At 41.8% G+C, this 19,041-nt stretch overlaps 2 protein-coding genes across 2 annotated transcripts; both read left to right on the top strand.

Annotated features, from left to right (window-relative positions):
* The first annotated feature begins 5,221 nt into the window (after positions 1-5,221).
* pde6gb (phosphodiesterase 6G, cGMP-specific, rod, gamma, paralog b) lies at positions 5,222-9,500 on the top strand. Its single transcript, XM_076152215.1, has 4 exons — positions 5,222-6,689; positions 7,547-7,769; positions 7,888-7,928; positions 8,012-9,500. Exons 2-4 carry the CDS (start codon positions 7,624-7,626, stop codon positions 8,086-8,088), a joined length of 264 nt encoding a protein of 87 aa, XP_076008330.1. The 5' UTR covers positions 5,222-6,689; positions 7,547-7,623; the 3' UTR covers positions 8,089-9,500.
* A 669-nt stretch (positions 9,501-10,169) lies between these two features.
* nploc4 (NPL4 homolog, ubiquitin recognition factor) lies at positions 10,170-18,577 on the top strand. Its single transcript, XM_076152045.1, has 17 exons — positions 10,170-10,333; positions 10,987-11,067; positions 12,246-12,355; positions 12,459-12,695; positions 12,787-12,835; positions 12,952-13,046; positions 13,135-13,258; positions 13,338-13,517; positions 13,605-13,691; positions 13,831-13,902; positions 13,988-14,114; positions 14,897-15,057; positions 15,181-15,252; positions 15,344-15,436; positions 15,523-15,639; positions 15,897-15,999; positions 16,154-18,577. The coding sequence occupies exons 1-17, from the start codon at positions 10,319-10,321 to the stop codon at positions 16,312-16,314; spliced, it is 1,884 nt and encodes a 627-aa protein (XP_076008160.1). The 5' UTR covers positions 10,170-10,318; the 3' UTR covers positions 16,315-18,577.
* The last annotated feature ends 464 nt before the right edge of the window (positions 18,578-19,041 follow it).

Below are 19,041 nucleotides of genomic sequence, written 5' to 3'. Positions count from 1 at the left end.
GGGTCACAGGGTTGGGAACTATGAATGTGTTATGTGACTGAGGTGTTAATAGTCGGGGCCACTGATTGGTCAGGGCACTGAAACACTGTGTGCATTCAAGCTCCTTCTTCTAAAGCCACCATGGACCTTAATGTGACCCTGCAGCCTCATTCTTTGCTTCATATACAGTACATGCAAACGTTACGATCGACAGGGGATCAAGTTCTTTAAATGTCGGACCCAATTATGCGTAACACAGACAACCGAAAAGGTCCACTCACCAAAACGGATGCCACAGGAACAAGAAAACCAAGAAATAAAATGGATACACATTGGAATCAAAGTGGAACTCTCTGGCCCAGGATTGGCTGGATCACCTGGAGTCTAACGAGCACTCAATGAGCGTCAGGTGTGTGCAAACAGGGATCAGGAAGCCACGCCCACCCAGGAACCAAAACACAAGCATGAAAACAAACACAAAACAGAACGGAGACACCAAAACTAATAAAAACAACCAATTTCATGATACAAGCTCCTAATTGTTTGAATTAAACACCATGTATTCTCCATTTTCAGGCTCTCCCCTTCAGATACATGTCTTTGACTTTTGCGATACGCTCACATTTGAGGTGTGTCACTAACTTGTCATTTTGGGGGTACGGCCGCCATGCAGTCTGGCTTAATGAACAGTGTGGTCTTTGTGTTTTCGGGACAAAGCTGGGGTTGTGCGTCAGCTGGAAGACCTTGAGGAAGGACACCTGAGCGCCACCAAAACACCACCTTTACTTAATTTATAAGCAGTGTCTCTGCATGCAGGCAAACAAACCCTTAGTTCGTCCTCACAGGTGTACAAATGATTCTGGTTCATCTGTTTAACTTGTATTTGTGAAGAAATACTTAGTTGCTGCTTTGCCTGTTTGGAAGGTCTGTCTGCACAAACTGTTGATACAGCTGCAGCTAGATAATGTTTTCTTCATTCAGACATCAAATATTCAGACATCCCTCTCATAGTTTAGATTCCATGGGCTAAGATAAACCCAGACCCTCTATATTAAGGTTTGATGTAAGAATTGTGTGAATCCAGAATTCTTCTTTTATCTTTTTGTTTTGTTTGATTCTGGGAAAGTCTTTGCTATAAAAAGTCAAGCAGTGCAAAGCAAAGCTGCCAAGTAGTAGAATGTGTAACAAGTTGTTGGGAATGCAGCCAGGCCTTTGGTGCTGGTAGTGTTTCACAAGGATTATCATTGGACCAAGCTAAGAGGTGTTTATAAGTGTTGTTTAGTTGAGGGAAAGTTGTTTTCATCAGTAGTAACCAGATGCATAAACTTGTCCTTTTGAATTTTGAGCCTGATGCAACCGGCCAAATCAGATTAGGCTTCCTTGGAGTACAGCACCATGCACTTAGTGTGCAAGGGAGAGTCCAGTTTAATAGTTGAATTAGGGATTTGGCAAGATTACTGTAATCACTGATAGCCAGTATAAATGGATATATCTCTGTTTGGACTCAAGTAAACCCCTCAAGGACCCACGAGAGCCCACAGACCTCACCTTGGAAAACAGTGACTCATGTGAAATCTGGAGTATGTTTCCCTTTAGCTTCTTCTTCTTTGCTTATCTGCCATGCACTTAACTTCATCTGTCTTCCCCCTTATCGAAGTGGTGGCCCAGAGGAAATGGCTGACACAGAGGTAAAGGAAGGATCCAGGATTTCCAATGGAAAAGGTGCAGAAAGAAACCGAACACAGTAGCAGGGCAGGAGGGTGAGGAAGTGTTTGTGAGGAAAGGCTGCTGGCAGTTTGAGAGAAAATGGACCCCTCATCCTGCCCCCTGCTCACATACCTGACATACTTAACAGCTTCGTGAGCCAACATTAAACACGGCAAGATAACCTTAACTCCAGGCCTGTGTTAAATCACCTCACAGGAAGAAAATGGGAGATACTGAGGGATACTTTATTAAATCCATGCAGTTCAGTCTCAGTTCAGTCAATAACAAATGGCTTGATGGTTCTGGATTCAAATCTAATTGGGCCTTGTTGGTGGAGTTCACATGTTCTATCTATGTTTGTGTGGAGTTCCTCCAGGTGCTCAGGTTTCCTCCTACTTCCAAAGACATGTGGCTGGAAACTCTAGACTGCCATAGGTATGAATGAGTTTGTTTGTGTACTGTGCGTCAGCCCTGTGATCGACTGCTGAGCTGTCCAGGCTCCCATCCAGGCACTGGCTGGGAAAGGTTGCAGGACGCTGTGATCATAACAAGATACAGTAAGTAAGTATGGAGAATACATGGATAGATGAATGAATAATAACAATAACAAATGTGCTTGTTAAGCCCCCTGAATAGAATCAAACACAACCAATAACCACAACTAAACACTATGAAATGGAATCATAAAATAGGAAAGAGAAAGCCACCTACTACAAGTCTGGGAATCTGAGTGTTTGTACCATGGGTGTTGGCACGAATTACAGCCTATAGAGCTTTTTGTTAACAGAGAATGAGACTGTTTGCACTCCATCTCCATCCGTCTTTTCAGAATAAAGTCTGAGTGTGGTTCAGACTGATGGGTTTGGAACAAAGGCGCTGGTTCTGTATGATGTGTGACTCTGGCTAGGGGGGGGTCTCTCTCTCTCTCCCTGGGATAGAGTCACATTGTGCAGGCCTCTGGTGAGATAACACGCCCCAGCACACAGCTGGTATCTCACAGCCAGCCGGGCAGCTGCTGTGTTTCCACGTGAGGTTTCTATGGACACGGCTTGCAAACATTAAAGTCTGCGGGGACGGACACACATACACACTAACCACCGTCAATATACTGCACACACACGCACACAATTTGTCAGTGAATGCGTCAAATTTTAAAGAAAGTGCAGCAGTATGATTCAACAGGGTTTTACTTTGACTAATGAACATAAAGGAAACTTTTCTTAAAACAAATGTGATTTTCTGTGGTTGTGTGCCCTTTACATGCAACTAGTGCATCAGAATCTAGGTCAGTGAAAGAAGTTTAAAGAGGGTTAGAAGGTTTCTGCGTGAATAACTCTGATACGGCTTCAGCTTAGACACACCAGGCTTGTTTGATAAGTTGTGAGCCTAAAAAGCTCTAACGCTGAGCTCTTTCATCTATGTACTGTATAGTCCAACAGACTATTGTTCCAACTTGACACCTGCTAATGATGCTGGAGGATTTGATCCAGAAATTCTCAACATCTGATATGATGTCATTGTACTGTGTGTGGCCAAAGTCTTTTACATGCTTATGTAGAGATGAAAGTCGAGTAGTAGCCTTTAGTTCAAAGCCATGATCATGGATAGCAGCCAGCAAGCACATAATCATTGTACATTGGTCACATGTAATTTTGTAAAATAATAATGTAAAATAAATAAAAACACAATGAGAAGCCCTAATAAATCAGAAATTCTGATTTAATAAAGATGAAATAGGCCTGCTCTTTGACTCACACAGTGTTGATCTGTGCAGATGCACAAATAAATCCTGTGTCTCTGAGCAGATGACGTGTCGCTGACAGGGCACATCTCAGCTGTAATCAGCATTAGGTCCTTCAGTGCTTGATAAACTGCTGCATGGCAACAACACAAACATGAGCCTCGGATACAGCATCCCTTCACTGAATCCTCACAAAACATTATGTCACTTATTTGTTCTCCTGAGCTGACTGATTATCTCCGCTATATAAGCACATTGCACATAAATGCATTTCACACCACTGGTTCACACGCAAGACCCATTAGTGATATCACTGTTTTATAATATCTTTTGTCTATTTTTGGTCAATAAAGACCTTAAAAGTAATGTGTGGTCTCTTGTATTTGTCCTGTCCCTAAAGCTGGGTCCTGACATTATTTTAATTAATAAGTAATTTGTGTGTTGTGAATTTCCGTCCTCAGATCAATTGTGTCCGTATTATACTGCTCCCTGTTGGTGACAGACTGAAACTGCACCTCACAAGATTTTGCCCTGTTGTTTTTTTTTTCTTCTTTTTGAACTTTATTGAATGTTGAACAGTAACATGTATAATTTGCTTGTACTGTAAAATCAGATAACGTGTAAACGGTGAAATTAAAGTAATAATTACAAAAAAGATTTTAAATAAAGAAGCATACGATTGGTTGAACTAAAGTAGTGATCTTTGTTATTTTGTAATACCGTTCATACGACCAATCGGCGCTTTAGTTTATTGTCACATTCAGAGGTCAAAGTTCAGGAAAAGATGGCGCTATGTAACTACGGGACACATACCCTATGTGTGTAGGACTAATGTAGATTTTTAACTAAATAGAAACATCAGAGAGTTCCCGTATTAATCGGACGATGCCTTGTTTGGGTGTCAGTCTCGTGAGATCTACGTTTTCCTTACAAAAGGTCGGTAAAGTTCGCGGGAGGTTAGCTACAAAGCTAACTGTGGCTTTAAGCCTGAATTTGACCGAACAAATAATATTAATAATATTGAATGTATAATATTCTTTAATTCATAGTTAAATGGTCAGACAGATTCATTTACGACAGTTTGTATTAGTATTTAAAAAGCTGAAGTGGGTTTTCCTTATGTTGTGTAAAGTGTGTTGTAATGTCTCTACTTTATTTTGAAGGTCTCTTTGGACTAAATTCCATTATGAAGGCACATAAAAATTATATACTTATTATCAAGATATTAATTATCCATATTAATTGCTGTTTTATTGTATTTTTTATTTTATTTTCATGTACACTGTTAAAAAAAATCTGTGTTTTTGGCCTCAAAAAACAAAGATGTAAGTTTTATCATGTAGTGTTTATTATTGTGACTAACTATATTTTCTCTAACATATATTATTCTGCTGTTTTTCAGCTATGTTTCCTTGCCTTAGTCCACACAAGGCACCAGTTGCATCATCGCCCTGAACTACCTATGAGATGTTTCCATAGCAACACAGTCCACAGTCTGTGTATGAGAGCAGACCCGCCTGCTCCTCCCGCGTTAACGGACTCCACTGTTTGCACTGAGATGGAAAACAAGCAAACTTCTACTTCTGCCTGGACCCTTGAGCAAGGCCCGCCACCGGCCCCCACACACTGCTGCATGAGTGGCTGCCATAACTGTGTGTGGATAGAGCATGCAGAGCAGCTGCTGGCTTACTACCATGATGGAGGAGACCGAGCACTGGCTGCCATCGAGGAGAACGTCCTGGACGAGAACCTGAGAACCTACCTGAAGATGGAGATCAGACTCTTGAAAAAGACGTGACTATGACCGCTGGAGCTTTAAATGAGTGTAAGCGCTCCACACACACTCCTGTTGTCTACTCTAAGTCTACTCTGTGTTGATTGAAGAGGTTCTGAGCCCAGCATGTCTGAGGTTTCATACAAGTCCATTTTTGAAGCATGGATATTTAGGTTTCTTGGTTTGTGAATGTGTGTCTCATTGAAAAGCCCTAACATACAGTAGGATCTTGATAGATGATGGGTAGTTTGTGGTTACACATCAACACTGGAAGCGAGGCTCTGCCTTCTCAGCCATGAAGCACATTTGCATCTGTTTTGTTGAAGTTTGAACTGTTGTGTGAAAAGTATTTGCTCACTGATCATTGAATTTATTCTATTATTCGATTCATTAATTTATTGAGATTATTTATATAAGATTTAAGTTATTTAAAGGTCCAATAAACTGTAAAAACATGACCTGATTTTTCTTGTTAAAGGCCACAGAATTCTGTTTTCTTGCCTGTGTTAATCAGCTGAATCTCAGTTGGTGAATCTACTTACGATCCTGTTTCCTAGGTGATAGTGACCCAGATTGCAGACTCACTGAATTAGTCTTGTCGTGCCAGTGGCAGTCCTGATTACAAACACTGAGAGCAGAGTTATGGTTTGATCAGGATTATGAACGATCATACACACAGTGTTCTCGCTGACTCTGACGTCACGGAAAACACTGAACAAAGATTAGTGTCCCAGCTACTTTGCGTCACACTGTAGTGTAGAATGAGGCAGCTCACGTGATGACATCATCAATGCTCTGGTGTCTAAAGTCATATTTCACTTAAGATTGAATTTGTGAATCTACAGAACATAGCTATCACATCAATGCATGAGATGAGAGGATTCTTGTCATGCCAGGGCAGTGATCTGACTGATTCTGTCATATTTCCAGATCCTGACACTCATTGCTAGATCGTGAAACATGTTAATATGTACCGTAAACAGATTGAAATAATTAAAATCTAAATAACGTCTTAGGAATTGTTTGGATTAGTCTGATTCTTGGTTGCTCACTGTAGATGTTCGTGATATTAATGCCTCCATCTGCTCCTCATTTCAGATTGATTGAACTGTAAAACTCACTGAATAACAAACAAATGGAGACTAACTATCTTCAAAAGAGTCTTAATAATGCTGCAGAAAGCGAGAGTCACAATACAATCCTCCTTTAATAAGAGCAAAACAACATTGAGACGTATTAAAAGAAGATTGCAAACAACAAAAACAAGCCTCTGCATCACCCTCCCTGTTTGTCTCAATCACCCAAACCCAAACATGTTGGCTGTCCACAGCGGAGCAAGCAGACAGTAGGTGGGACCTTTCGTAATCCCCTGAGAGGTCAGCGTATAAAAGAGCCCCTAAACCCGTCTGACCCTCACAGCAATCCTAGCATAGAAATCCACTCGTCTGTTAGACGGAGCTTGTCTGGCTGTCCTTCACCCAACAGCCGGTGAGTAAAAACATCCAGAAGGAAAATGATGTTACTCTAAATATAAATATAACTGAACAACAATTTCATAATCATTATTATTATTAGTATTTTTGTTGTTGTTGTTTTTACTCCTCCTACTGGAAATGAAATGTCACAGAATCTGATATTAAGGAATCAGATTCTTATAACAATAATAAATGCTAATTATTATGATAAATGTATTTGTTTTAAAGGGACAGTGTGTTTTAATACACATTACCTTACATACTTAATCTATTAGTCTATTAGTCATAGCTTCAATCTGAGTAGAAATGTTGTGATCTGTCTGGTAAAGGATTTTTCTTGGCAATTTTCGCTTAAGAACAAAAGAAAGCCAACCAGTTGATATGACTGTCGACTGAAAGGTTTTAGTAGAACAGATATCATCTTAATATTGAATTCAATTAATCAGTATTTTCTTTGGATACTGTTATGAAAGCACTATAATCAGACAAATGGCCAGGACTAATCTGCTGCTGAGAGGATCATTGATTCCCACAGTGCAGGCTCAGCATATCTGCGGTGTCGTCCTTGTTCTAACAGGATTACAGAGCACTAATTAATCTAAAACAGGGATTATAGAAATGAAGGTCGTCCTCCTTCGGGCCCGCCTCACACGTTCAGCTACAGGAAAAAATGAGAGTAAATCTTGTCTGCCACTCGTCACACCGCTAAGATGATTATCAGGGTCAGGATAAGGTAATATTAGCTTTTACCTGAGAGGAATGGTGCCACCCAGTATTTGATAACTTTATATATTGACAAGGAAAAGCTTCAGAACTGCCAAATTCTACAATTAAAACGTGCTTTGTTTCTTCCTCATTGTAAAATTGAAGAATATCATCGAGACAGCTGTCCTTCCGAGGCGTCTGTGTATCTGTCAGCCTGCACACGCATCCAAAGAGACTGAAACATGAATCTGGAGGCGCCCAAACCCGAGATTAAGTCGGCCACACGTGTCACCGGAGGCCCCGCCACTCCACGCAAGGGGCCCCCCAAGTTCAAGCAGAGGCAGACCCGCCAGTTCAAGAGCAAGCCGCCCAAGAAAGGAGTATCGGGGTATGTATTCATTCAGAAATAACTAGTTTCTGTCTTTTAATTCACATTTAATTGTGGCTTTTGCTGTGTTTTGAGTATTTCGTCCGCAACTGCTAAACAATCATAATTCCCAATTCAGATTTGGAGATGATATCCCTGGAATGGAGGGCTTAGGCACAGGTAAGGTTCTTTCAAAATGCATCTTGTATCTGGTTTATACTCTCTGCTCTCTTCTCTCTCTCATATTCCATCTTTCTTCGCAGACATCACTGTCATTTGCCCCTGGGAGGCCTTCAACCACCTGGAGCTGAACGAGCTGGCCAAGTACGGCATCATCTGAGCCCACTGTGGACTTCCCATCACGTCCATGCACTTCAAAACCATCTGCCTCAGGCTCCCCTTACTTTACATTGGAACTTTTCCTGACAAACAAACCCACGATAATGTACTGTAACAAACCTTAAAAAAAATGGAAAAAGAGAAAAGAAACTGCAAAAAAAATGGACCTGGATTCTTCTTCCCTCTTGTTTAGGATCGCCTCCTTTCATTCTTTCACATCTTTATTAGATCTGCAGCATTGTTAAGCCAGCATCATTTCCTTTCCTCTATCTGTTTTCTTTTTCTCAAGCTTTTCCTCCTCTTCTTCTTTATTCTGTTTATTCTATGGACACAACATGAAACTTATGCAAGCAGGACGGCCTCAAATCGAGTATAAGAGACAAACCCGTGAGGTGGGTGGGTTCCCATTTCATGTGCTTCGGCTCCTCTTTCACCATCTCAAGGGCTTTTCCATCAGAGCCGAGTGTGAAAAAAGATCAAATCTGAATTTTGTAGGGATTGGATAAAAGCTTGGTGTGTTTTTTTAGATTGATACTGCCTGATCTCAAATATTCTCTGCCCCCCGTACACACTCCCAATCTCACCAAGATCTACATCTCTGCCTCATCCTGTATCTTTTATTTTTGTTTCAAATGATATCAGTTGAATATATCTGACGTCTGACGTGGCGAAAATTGCTTTAAATGCTTCTTCACTTATGACCTTTCAAATAATTGAATGCCCTTGTTTGGTTGTTTATATATATTTTTTTATAAAATTGGTTAAATTCAGGAAATACTAATGAGAACAATAACCTAATTATAATATACCAATAAGGATTTTGGGGCATTTTTGGGGATTTTATACCAAGTAGTTACTTCATACTTCATTTTATTTCATGTATTCCTAGATCCCATTGCCATGTTTGCTTTTATTAAAATTAGATCTCCTCTATGTGTAAATATAACTTTTTAGCATGCAAACTTAAACTTTGTCCTGAGAGTTATGCTTTGTATTTGTGTTGTTGAGTTCGTTGTCGTGTTGTAGAGTAGAAAACATACTTTCATTAAGTAACCTATCCTCTTCATCGTAGCACCGTAGCTGACAGCATATCTGAAACAACGCCATCTAGCGTCCTTTTAGGGATACTACATCACCGTCACTGATATATTCTATTCTTCAACTCTAAGTGAAATACCTTCCTTCGCATTAAATTGTATCAGTTATTGCATGTACATTTATTTGTGAAATGTTTCATTCATTTTCTTCCAACTTCTAATTAAGAATGCCGCAGTACAACAAACACGTTGGTAAGTGATGAGGTTGGTGATGAAGGAGTTAGTGGATCTTTGTACAAGTGGAGGATGGAAGAGGGATGTGAGACAGATGTGTCAGGTGTGTTGTGATGGAGCTTTGTCTTCTCTACAGAATGAGGAAAAATAAAGCATAAAAAAGGAAAACATTGTTATTGCAGGTTCCTTTCATGAGGTCATTCTCAACTATGACATTAATCAGGTATAGTGTCATGGGTTTTGATCATCAACGTTTCATACATGATGTCATTAACAACTGTGACATCATTCAGAGAGGGGAATTTGGTAATTGAATGTACATTTTTTGATGTAAGTAAAATGAAAAGCAACTGAACAATGTTTTTGGCAAGTTTGGAGGCAATTAGACAAATGTTGCTAGTTACAAATGAACAATCCTACAAATGTACACATGCACACATGCTCTCCAATTATTGTAGGATAAGAGTACAATACATAAAATTAGTTAAATAACGTATGAATCAAATTACAGTTACATATTTAATATCAAATACATGACTATATATATACAAAATAGATTAACAGAAATTGGTGAGGAAGAGCAAACGATGAATTGGATGACATCACTGTTGTTTATTTAAGGTGCTTCAGAGTCTGACACTGTTTTGTCAATATATTTGAATTTGTACATTTTGGAATTTTTGGAATTAAACAATTAAAAAAAATATCTAGTCGTGAGAAATGTCGCGTCTAAGTCCAAGGACGGAGCAAGACGTTCCATCGGGTTTATTCAGCTTGTTTCTACCGGGCTGATTTCGTTGTAGGACCGGTGTGAGACTGACGGACGCTAATGTCTGTAACACCCTGTGTTTGAGTTGTGGGATGGAGTTTCGCTATCAAACAGACACAAACGTTACTGGGACATTTTAAATACTGAGCTAATTTTCCGCTGATATCTGGTGGGAAGACGCCCCGACAATTATGGCAGATAATATCGTAAGTATACCGGAAGCTTTTTTGTCAAAGACTCGGCCAATGGAAGCTAGCACGTTAGCACGAAGTCCGGAGTGATGAGGCAGCAGAATTAGCTTTTTCGGCTAACGCTAGCTAGCTATCAGTAGCCATCAGTAATATGAGTAAAGAGTGACCGGGGCCTGTTTAGTTAGCATGCAAGCTAAGTTTAGGTTAGCTGGGCCAGTAGGTGACGACATCCGAATGAAAAGCGTTCAAATACAACCAATATGTGTGGGTTTCAACCAACTGACAGTCATGCGGGCCGACATAAAGTCATATATTGTAATATTGTTACTTGTTTTGGTAAGCGTTGACCAATTCAAAGTCAGTCAGTCAGTCAGTCAGTCAGTCAGCTAAGTCTTCATTATAACAACAAATATACAAAAGCTCCGTGGAATTATGATGGACGGACACCAGCTAATGTGACTTTCTGCACTGTCATTGTTGTCATTTTGTCCCAACACTGGCACAGAATGACAGGAAGGTGAATGGGAATCATTCTGGAATTTGTTTGGGGGGCTATTATCTCTTGTTTAATGCTCTGAATTTAGATAACTGAGATTTAGATAACTGTGTTTTCCAACTGACTGTCTCATCGGCTCATTGTTGTTTCCCCATTTTCTTTCATGTTTTAGATCATCAGGGTCCAGTCCCCAGATGGGATGAAGAAAATTGCTTCTACCAAGAGGGAGACTGCTGCTGCTTTCCTGAAAAAGGTACAGTGTGGAATATTTAAGAGCGCGGGGTCTTTGTTGTGAAATTCACAGACATCTAATATTCTTACAATTGCTGATCAGAGCATCACTGTGTTTCATTCAACCTCAATTGGAATGAATGACATCCACTCTCTCTGAAGTTGTGCGTGCTGTATTCCTTCTTATTGTTCATATATACATCAAGTTCTGCCATAGCTGCTTATCTTACAGGATAATGCTGCTAGTGTATTTTTTATATCCCAAAAACACCTAAACATAGAATTTAATTTACCCAGTATCCTCAAAATCATTGTGTGTTTAACCAAGGCCGATAACGTTCATGCAGCTGTTTCAGAAAGACTATAAATAGAATATGTGTAATGCAGGTGTGTTAGACAGGAGCTCAATATTGTAAACAAATGAAGCTTCTGTTCCAGCTCTAAATATGTTAATTATTACAAACATTTGAAAAACTGGACTTTGGAAGCCTTATGTACAGCTGTATTCCGCCAGACTGCTCACAGACAAAGGCAGCAGCTCCTTATTAAACATTCAAAAGGCCAGGGTGATGTTGCCTGGAGATCAATAGAGGGAGTCGTTTCATTCCCCTGTAATGTGCAGCAAGAAATCCAAATCCATGAGACTGAGACAAAACAAGTCTGAGTCCTGCAGTTTATTTTTCTGCAACTAGGACAAAAATGAAGATGCTGAGTTTTATCACACAGTGATGCCATCTTAAAGACATAGTGCATAATTTTACACATGTACTTGTTCTCTTACCTCTGAAATAGATCCTCCACGTTTGACTCTATGTTTATATTCTAATATAGTAGGAGTTTTTGTTGAATTGCTCAGATAAAACAAGAAATTTGAAGACTCTCTTTGTTTTTTTGTGATGAGCATTTGTGTCAATTTGAAGACATTTTCTACACTACAAAGGTGTTTATTTAGCACTAAGGTGATCTTTTGTTACTTCCACACCGCTGCTCCAAAGTTCAAAGCTAATTGTAAAGTAATTGTACACAAATGCAGGCGTGCAGGCTCATGAGTATCGTGTCTCTTAACTCTGCACAGTACTGTGTTACTGTACGGGTCCTGGACCTTCCTGATGTTGTGGTGCCTGTAAAGCCCTTTGAGACATCCTATGTGGTATTGGGCTTTAGAAATAAAGTTGATTAAAGCATTCCCTTCTCTTCCAGGTGGGCAGGGAGTTTGGATTTGATTCCAATGGATTCTCTATTTACCTGAACCGCAACAAGTCCGGAGAGATCCAGTCCCAGAACAAGACCCTGAGCCTGCTGAAGATCAAGTATGTAGAGGAGAGCAATGTCAATCACTTTGTCACACAAGGGAATCACTACACACACACTGCCACACTTGTGTATTAATCACTGCCTCTCATCTGTCTCCAGGCATGGCGACATGCTGTATCTGTACCCTTCTGGAACCTCCGCCTCTGCCGGCGAGGTCATGGACACGGCCACGCCGCACACATCTTCATCACTACCATCCACCTCATCTTCTATACCCTCTTCCTCATCTTCCATGATGCCTCGCTCCCACTCGGGGCAGCAGGTCCAGGAAGATGAGATTGATCAGTACTTGGCGAAGCAGGACGGCAAGATCTACAGGAACAAAGATCCTCAGCTGTGAGAAGGAGACAAACCTGCACTCGGCAGACTGCATTTTGTTTTCCCTCCCTGATGATTCACAGATCCTAAAATGCTTTTCTTGTCACAGATGTCGACATGGTTCCCTTGGAAAGTGTGTGCACTGCGTACCATTAGAGGTAAGAGTATGATTACACCTGAATTTTTGCACCATCTCTGGAAAGGCAAGTGTTTATTGCAATCAACCTTAGAATATGATGAACTTGATGATTTTCTGACTGTCTCCTTTTTTTAGCCTTTTGATGAAGATTACCTGAATCATCTCGACCCGCCAGTCAAGCATATGTCATTCCATGCCTACCTTCGTAAGCTGACTGGTGGAGCTGATAAGTGAGAAACGTTATTCATTCATTTCCTCCTATAAATGCTACCATATTTGTCCAACATTAACAAACACACACACTGATTTGGATCACAGAGGGAAGTTTGCAGCCCTGGAGAACATCAGCTGTAAGATCAAGTCGGGTTGCGAGGGCCATCCCCCATGGCCAGAGGGGATCTGCACCAAGTGCCAGCCCAGCGCCCTCACACTTAACAGACAAGTATGTGCATACACTTTGTGTGTCTGTGTGACAGATACAACTTTGTGTGACATAATGGCGATGCCTCTTTGTGTCTCAGAAATACAGACATGTGGACAACATCATGTTTGAGAATCACACCATCGCTGACCGCTTCCTGGATTACTGGAGGAAGACGGGCAGCCAGAGGATGGGCTACCTGTACGGCAAATACACCGAGCACAAAGATATTCCTCTGGGCATCAGAGCGGAGGTGGCTGCCATCTACGAGCCCCCACAAGTAAGTCCGTCCCACCAACTCACTGCCGACAGTCAGTCACTGCCCGCATACTGTTTTCTCATATTTTGGTTTATTTCTGTTTTTCAGAATGCCACCCAGAACTGCCTGGAGCTGCTGGAGGACCCCAAAGCTGCAGCTGTAGATGAGATTGCAGCCAAATTAGGCTTGTGCAAGGTTGACATCATGTTTCTGTCTCTGTCAGTACATAGCACGTTTTGCTCCTCTGGCAGTGGTGGCCGAGTGTGATGCTCTGCCAGAGCTGTAGAAAGCAATGAGGCAGCTGTTTGTGATTTGTCCATTCTCACTTGTGTAGGTGGGATGGATCTTCACCGATTTGATCTCTGAGGATACGAGGATAGGCACTGTCCGCTACAGCAGAAACCAGGTAGGGATGCGTCTTATTCAGGGCGGGTCGGTACGTCTGACTAAAGCAGGTGACACAAGCTGTAACTGCCCTTACTTCCTTTCAGGACTCATACTACCTGAGCGCAGAGGAGTGCATCACAGCCGGATTCTTCCAGAACATACATTCAAATCCCTGCAGACTCTCCAGGGATGGCGATTTTGGCTCCAAATTTGTGACTGTGGTAGCAACAGGCAAGTGTTTGTTAGCTTGTGAAAAATCTTTATATACCAATCCCCCATGAACGTTACCTTATAACTTAAAGCTAAATATGAATGTGCTTTGCTGTCAGGCTTATTCTTAGCCCAAGCCACATGTTGTTTTGTTGCAGTGTAATTTAGAAACTTCACCTCTTATTCACCACCTAGACGTGAGTTTCATCAGGCACAGTCATTCTCTCCCCTCAGGCAGCTATACTTTATATTGGACAGGCAGCTATACTTTATATTGGACCTATTTTAAAGGCAGCAGAGCGGCGTAACACAAGCCAGCAGAACTTCAGCTCCTCACAGCTCTTTGTTTGTTTGCTCTGTGGATCCCGAGCCAAGAGTGTATACACTTTTTACGTGTGGGACTTCCTTTCTAGTCTTGCCCAAAAAGCAAATGTTAATGACACACAGGTGCCAATGATTGTGACGATGATTATGGATACACATTAAACGTCTGGCTGTGCAGTTTACCCTTTGTTGCACAGTAAACATGTCTGCTTGCCATTTAGCTACATATTTTGAGCTGAAGATGCTTTTTTTTTAACATTTCTGTGACTGACTGTTGAGCAATTGTTTAAGGGGAGCATATTCAGCTTTTTAGTTCTTTTCTCTAATCTTTATAGTGTTAATATCAGCCCCAAAACATGTGGTTGACAGCTGTAGAAAGTCCTGAACTGAGAGCTGAGTGTTTAATTGGGTCCATTACACACACATTACATTACACATTGGACTTCCATTTGTGACTCCTGGTCTCTGTCTGTCTGCAGGCGGTCCAGATAACCAGGTGCACTTTGAAGGGTATCAGGTATCCAATCAGTGCATGGCTTTGGTGCGGGACGAGTGTCTGCTCCCTTGTAAAGATGCCCCAGAGCTCGGCTACGCAAAGGAGTCCAGCCCTGAGCAGTATGTACCAGACGTGTTCTTCAAGGTAATACACCCTGACACACACACACACACACACACACACACACACCTGCATCAAAAGGACGGAGGTTTGCTGTCACCTTCTAGTTTTGTTCTTAGCATTGTTTTTTCTCTCGCCACCCAACAGGACTCAGACAAATTTGGGAATGATGTGACGTTTCTAGCCCGGCCTCTTCCTGTGGAGTACCTTATTATAGATGTAAGGAAGACATTATTACTAGTTTCACGTTTTCCTTAGTATTATTTGATCAGGTTTGATGAGATATTCTGTGTCTCCCTTTCTTCCGTAGATAACTACCACTTTTCCAAAGGACCCCCAGTATACCTTCACCTCCACACAACGCTTCCCCATTGAGAATCGTGACATCCTGGGAGAAATACAAGTAACTAAAGTCCAAACAACCAAAGGGTCAGAAAGCTACAAATCTTCAGCTTGTCCTCATTTCTTTCTTTCTTTTTGTCTCCACAGAATTTCCACAGTTTAGCCACATACTTGTCCCAGTGTACCTCCACAGTTTTCCTGGACATCATGTCAGACTTCCATCTGCTCCTCTTCCTCGTTACCAATGAAGTCATGCCCCTGAAAGTAAGTCAACAAGTTCCCTCGAAGCCACATGTGCACGGCTCTGACTCACTGTTATTGGTTGTCGTCACATCTGGACATGATTACTGCGGTGGGGATGTTTTCATTTTGAACTGACCCTCGGTCTTTAATGAGTATTAGAAACATCTGTGCTATGATAAGAACACTATTAGGTTTCTGAATCTGATGTCTTTGTTAATGTCTTCATAGATGAGATAGATTTGTCTTAGATCATAGATTTGTCCGTCTTGTTTTTGCAGGACAGCATTGGACTCCTACTAGACGCAGTGAAGACTTCCAATGAGGACCTGGCACAGACATGGAAGAAGTCCGAGCAGTGGGCCACTGTTGAGCAGCTGTGCAGTAAGACACAAACACATCTGCTTAAACCTGCAACTACCAAATGTTTTTACACATATTAGAATGATGCATTGTTGACTTCAGTTGCACTTTCATCAGTATTCACAAATGGTGTTTATGTTTATGGAGCTCTAACAGTGCCGTCCTCTCCTCTCAGGTACAGTTGGCGGGCAGCCGTCCAGTTCCCTGGAGTACGGGGCCATGGGCGGCCCCTCTGCCCCCGCCTCTTCCTCATCTATGTGGTCCTGTCTCCACTGCACATTCATGAACCAGCCTGGCACAGAGCACTGCGAAATGTGCAGCTTGCCTCGCAGTTAAACCCAAACCCCCCCACCCCCACCTCCACCTCCTTGCTCCCCATCCTTCCTAAATCTCAATCCAGTCCGGCCCAGCCCTACTCCTAACTCACCAATGACATCACTGCGTCAGGACCAGCCGCAAGATCTGGACGCCCCCCTCTTCTTTTTGTTTTGGCCTCACTTTTCTGTCTCACAGACTGCTGTAAGGTAGACAGAGACTCGTGAAGAGATGCACTCGTTTACACCAAAATGAATGAGTAAATAAAAACCTGACTGTGTTTTTTTTTGTATCGATCTCACGGTGGCTCTCGCGAGCGGCGGGGTATATTTAGGAAAAGCACTTTGGCTTAGGCCCCTTTCCCCCGTAACCTTTGACCCCCAAATGATCCCCTCACGACCGACGTAATCTCCTGTTGTGACTCAGGACAACAGCAAAGACTCGAGTGTTCAGATGTCCTCTCACATCAGTGTGTCCAGGACATCTGCTGTGTATATTTCAATTTGAGGGATCATACTCTTTATTTAATTCAGCTTTTTTTTATATATATATATATCGGATTGTAGCGAATTTTCAGTGTGGACTTTGCTCAGTCGTGTTTTCTTTTCTAGCTCGTTATCCCTTGAAGTACAATCATGGGTCAGATCCCAGACCTGCAAAAGGCTAAGAGCTCGAGGGTAAGTCGATATTGTAGTTATACGTTACTTCGAAAAAATATTAGATCTCAATGTCTGAGAGGGGAAAAAAGCTACTTGCCTGAATCCAAACTCAGATTTTCTTTCCCCCCCCCCTGATGGAAGTCTCACAAACCTAACCCGAAGTTCCTCAAAGAATAGGTCTTTGGAACGTCAAACTCTACCCCCTGTAGGCTTAAAAGGAACAAAAGGTTGGTACTATTGGTATAGAACACAAAGTATTACAACATTCATCAGACACTTCTTTACCGCAATCGTTCGCTTCCCGGCTGCCCATCTGTTTCACAAATATCTGTTTTGTTATTGATCTGCAGAGCTATAAGCCGGGCAATAGTGTTTTGTGATCGAATTGGGGGAAGGGGCAAGAGTAGAGACCTGGAATGGTTGGAAGAATGGTTTTAGAGTAATCCAAATTAATTTGACTCATTGGTCCACCCTTTTCTCCGACCCTGGGAGCTGCATGGTTTCATTGGAATGGAATATTAAATGCTGCTTATGTGTGTGCTTATTGTGTATCATCAGTTTGTTCAGTATTTGATTTAGCTGAAACGTCTCAATATGGGCTTCTTTGTGGCGCTTTTGGAAGTTGTCAGAAGAAGGGATAGTTTGTAATACATTGTGTGAAACTCTTTTTGGTAGATACTTGAATGAAGATGGTTTGATGCTCTTATTGACTGAACTGAGGTTGCTCTTCATCTCCCAATAGAAACTACAACCTGTCCACAACCACTTTTAAGCCTACAGGGGGCAGTATCACTTCAATCATCCCGGTTTTGATGGAAGTGTTGCTTTTTGGATTTGGTTCTTTAAACTTGAGTAGCCGTGATATGTAGCTCATTTCTTGTCTTTCTCGGCTTCGTTCTTCGTCACGCCTTTCCTGAGGTGCTTTTACAAACAGCTTCCAGTCCAGGGTAGACACACCAATCCCAGTGGCCCTGTGATGGGCCCCTGCAGGTTTCCATCTGTCAGCCTTCAAAAGACTTTGCTGCTTAGAAGTCAGAGGTCGCCGTGCGGAGTGAAAGATGGTTAACGTTACACTCGTACACATCTGGAAGCGGGGTTGTATGGTGGTGAAGAATCAATAGGAAGTACGGTTACAGCCTGAGCGGTGGTGTGAGCATCGGATTGCAAAGGGACTGATGTACAGCTTCAACCAACTGCGGTGAAATTTGGTCAGGGTACTCTACCAAACTGATGTTCCAGCATTTTTGCAAACTTGTGTGGGGTTGCTGGGTTAACTGGAGTTTTCAGCGTCACATGCTATAAATCTGCTAATTTTTGAGCTGTTGGCTTCTTTGTAAGAGCCTGATGGTAATCCCACTGACGGTGACATTTTAGTTGTAGATTAATTTGAGAAAAGTGTGTTTTTTCCCCCCCATTAATATCATTCTTGCCCCGTGTGGATTCTGGATTATTCTGATGTCACGCTGAAGGACAACAGTCAAACTTTTGTATTAAACCAGCGGCCGTTTGCTGAGCAAGCTCGCTCTCGGGAGTTTGATCCTCACGTTCCTCTGAGCTCACTGGGGACCCTGAACGTGGTTTGCTGTTGACCTGGATTTGCAACAAATAAACGAGTTCCTATTGCAGATGAATGCTCTCCTTTTTTATCCGGTTAAATTGAAAAGTCAAACATTTCATTTGGATTTAGACAGTTTACAGCTGATTCCTTGTGTCCATGTTCCAACTGTGTACTTGTTCTCATGTGTACAGTAGATCAGGATTGAGTTACTTGCACGAATATAGCCAAGGCCTAACGGACAGGCCTGACCACATTTTCACTCACTGTAGCAAGGAGTTGGTAATTGATGAATGTGTTATTTGCATTGATCAGAGCATGGAATTTTGGATGAAAGGTCCTCTTTAAATTTGATCTACATTTTCCATTGTGTGACTATAATTTCAGTTTTGTATTGAAAACACTGGCTGCACATCAAAGGGGAACGTTTCAGCAGGTTTGAGTTCGGCCCCTTGATCCGTGCTGATATATGGTGATCAGTCTGAGTGGGAGTGGAGCCTGAAGACCCGCCTTCATCCCAGATAATACACTTCA

Source organism: Genypterus blacodes, unplaced genomic scaffold, assembly GCF_046128005.1.
Source record: "Genypterus blacodes isolate CSIRO-AG114 ecotype Tasmania unplaced genomic scaffold, CSIRO-AGI_Gbla_v1 ptg000055l_1, whole genome shotgun sequence".
NCBI lineage: Eukaryota > Metazoa > Chordata > Actinopteri > Ophidiiformes > Ophidiidae > Genypterus > Genypterus blacodes.
Note: the sequence above shows the minus strand (reverse complement) of the source record. Positions and strands in the feature narration are given on the sequence as shown.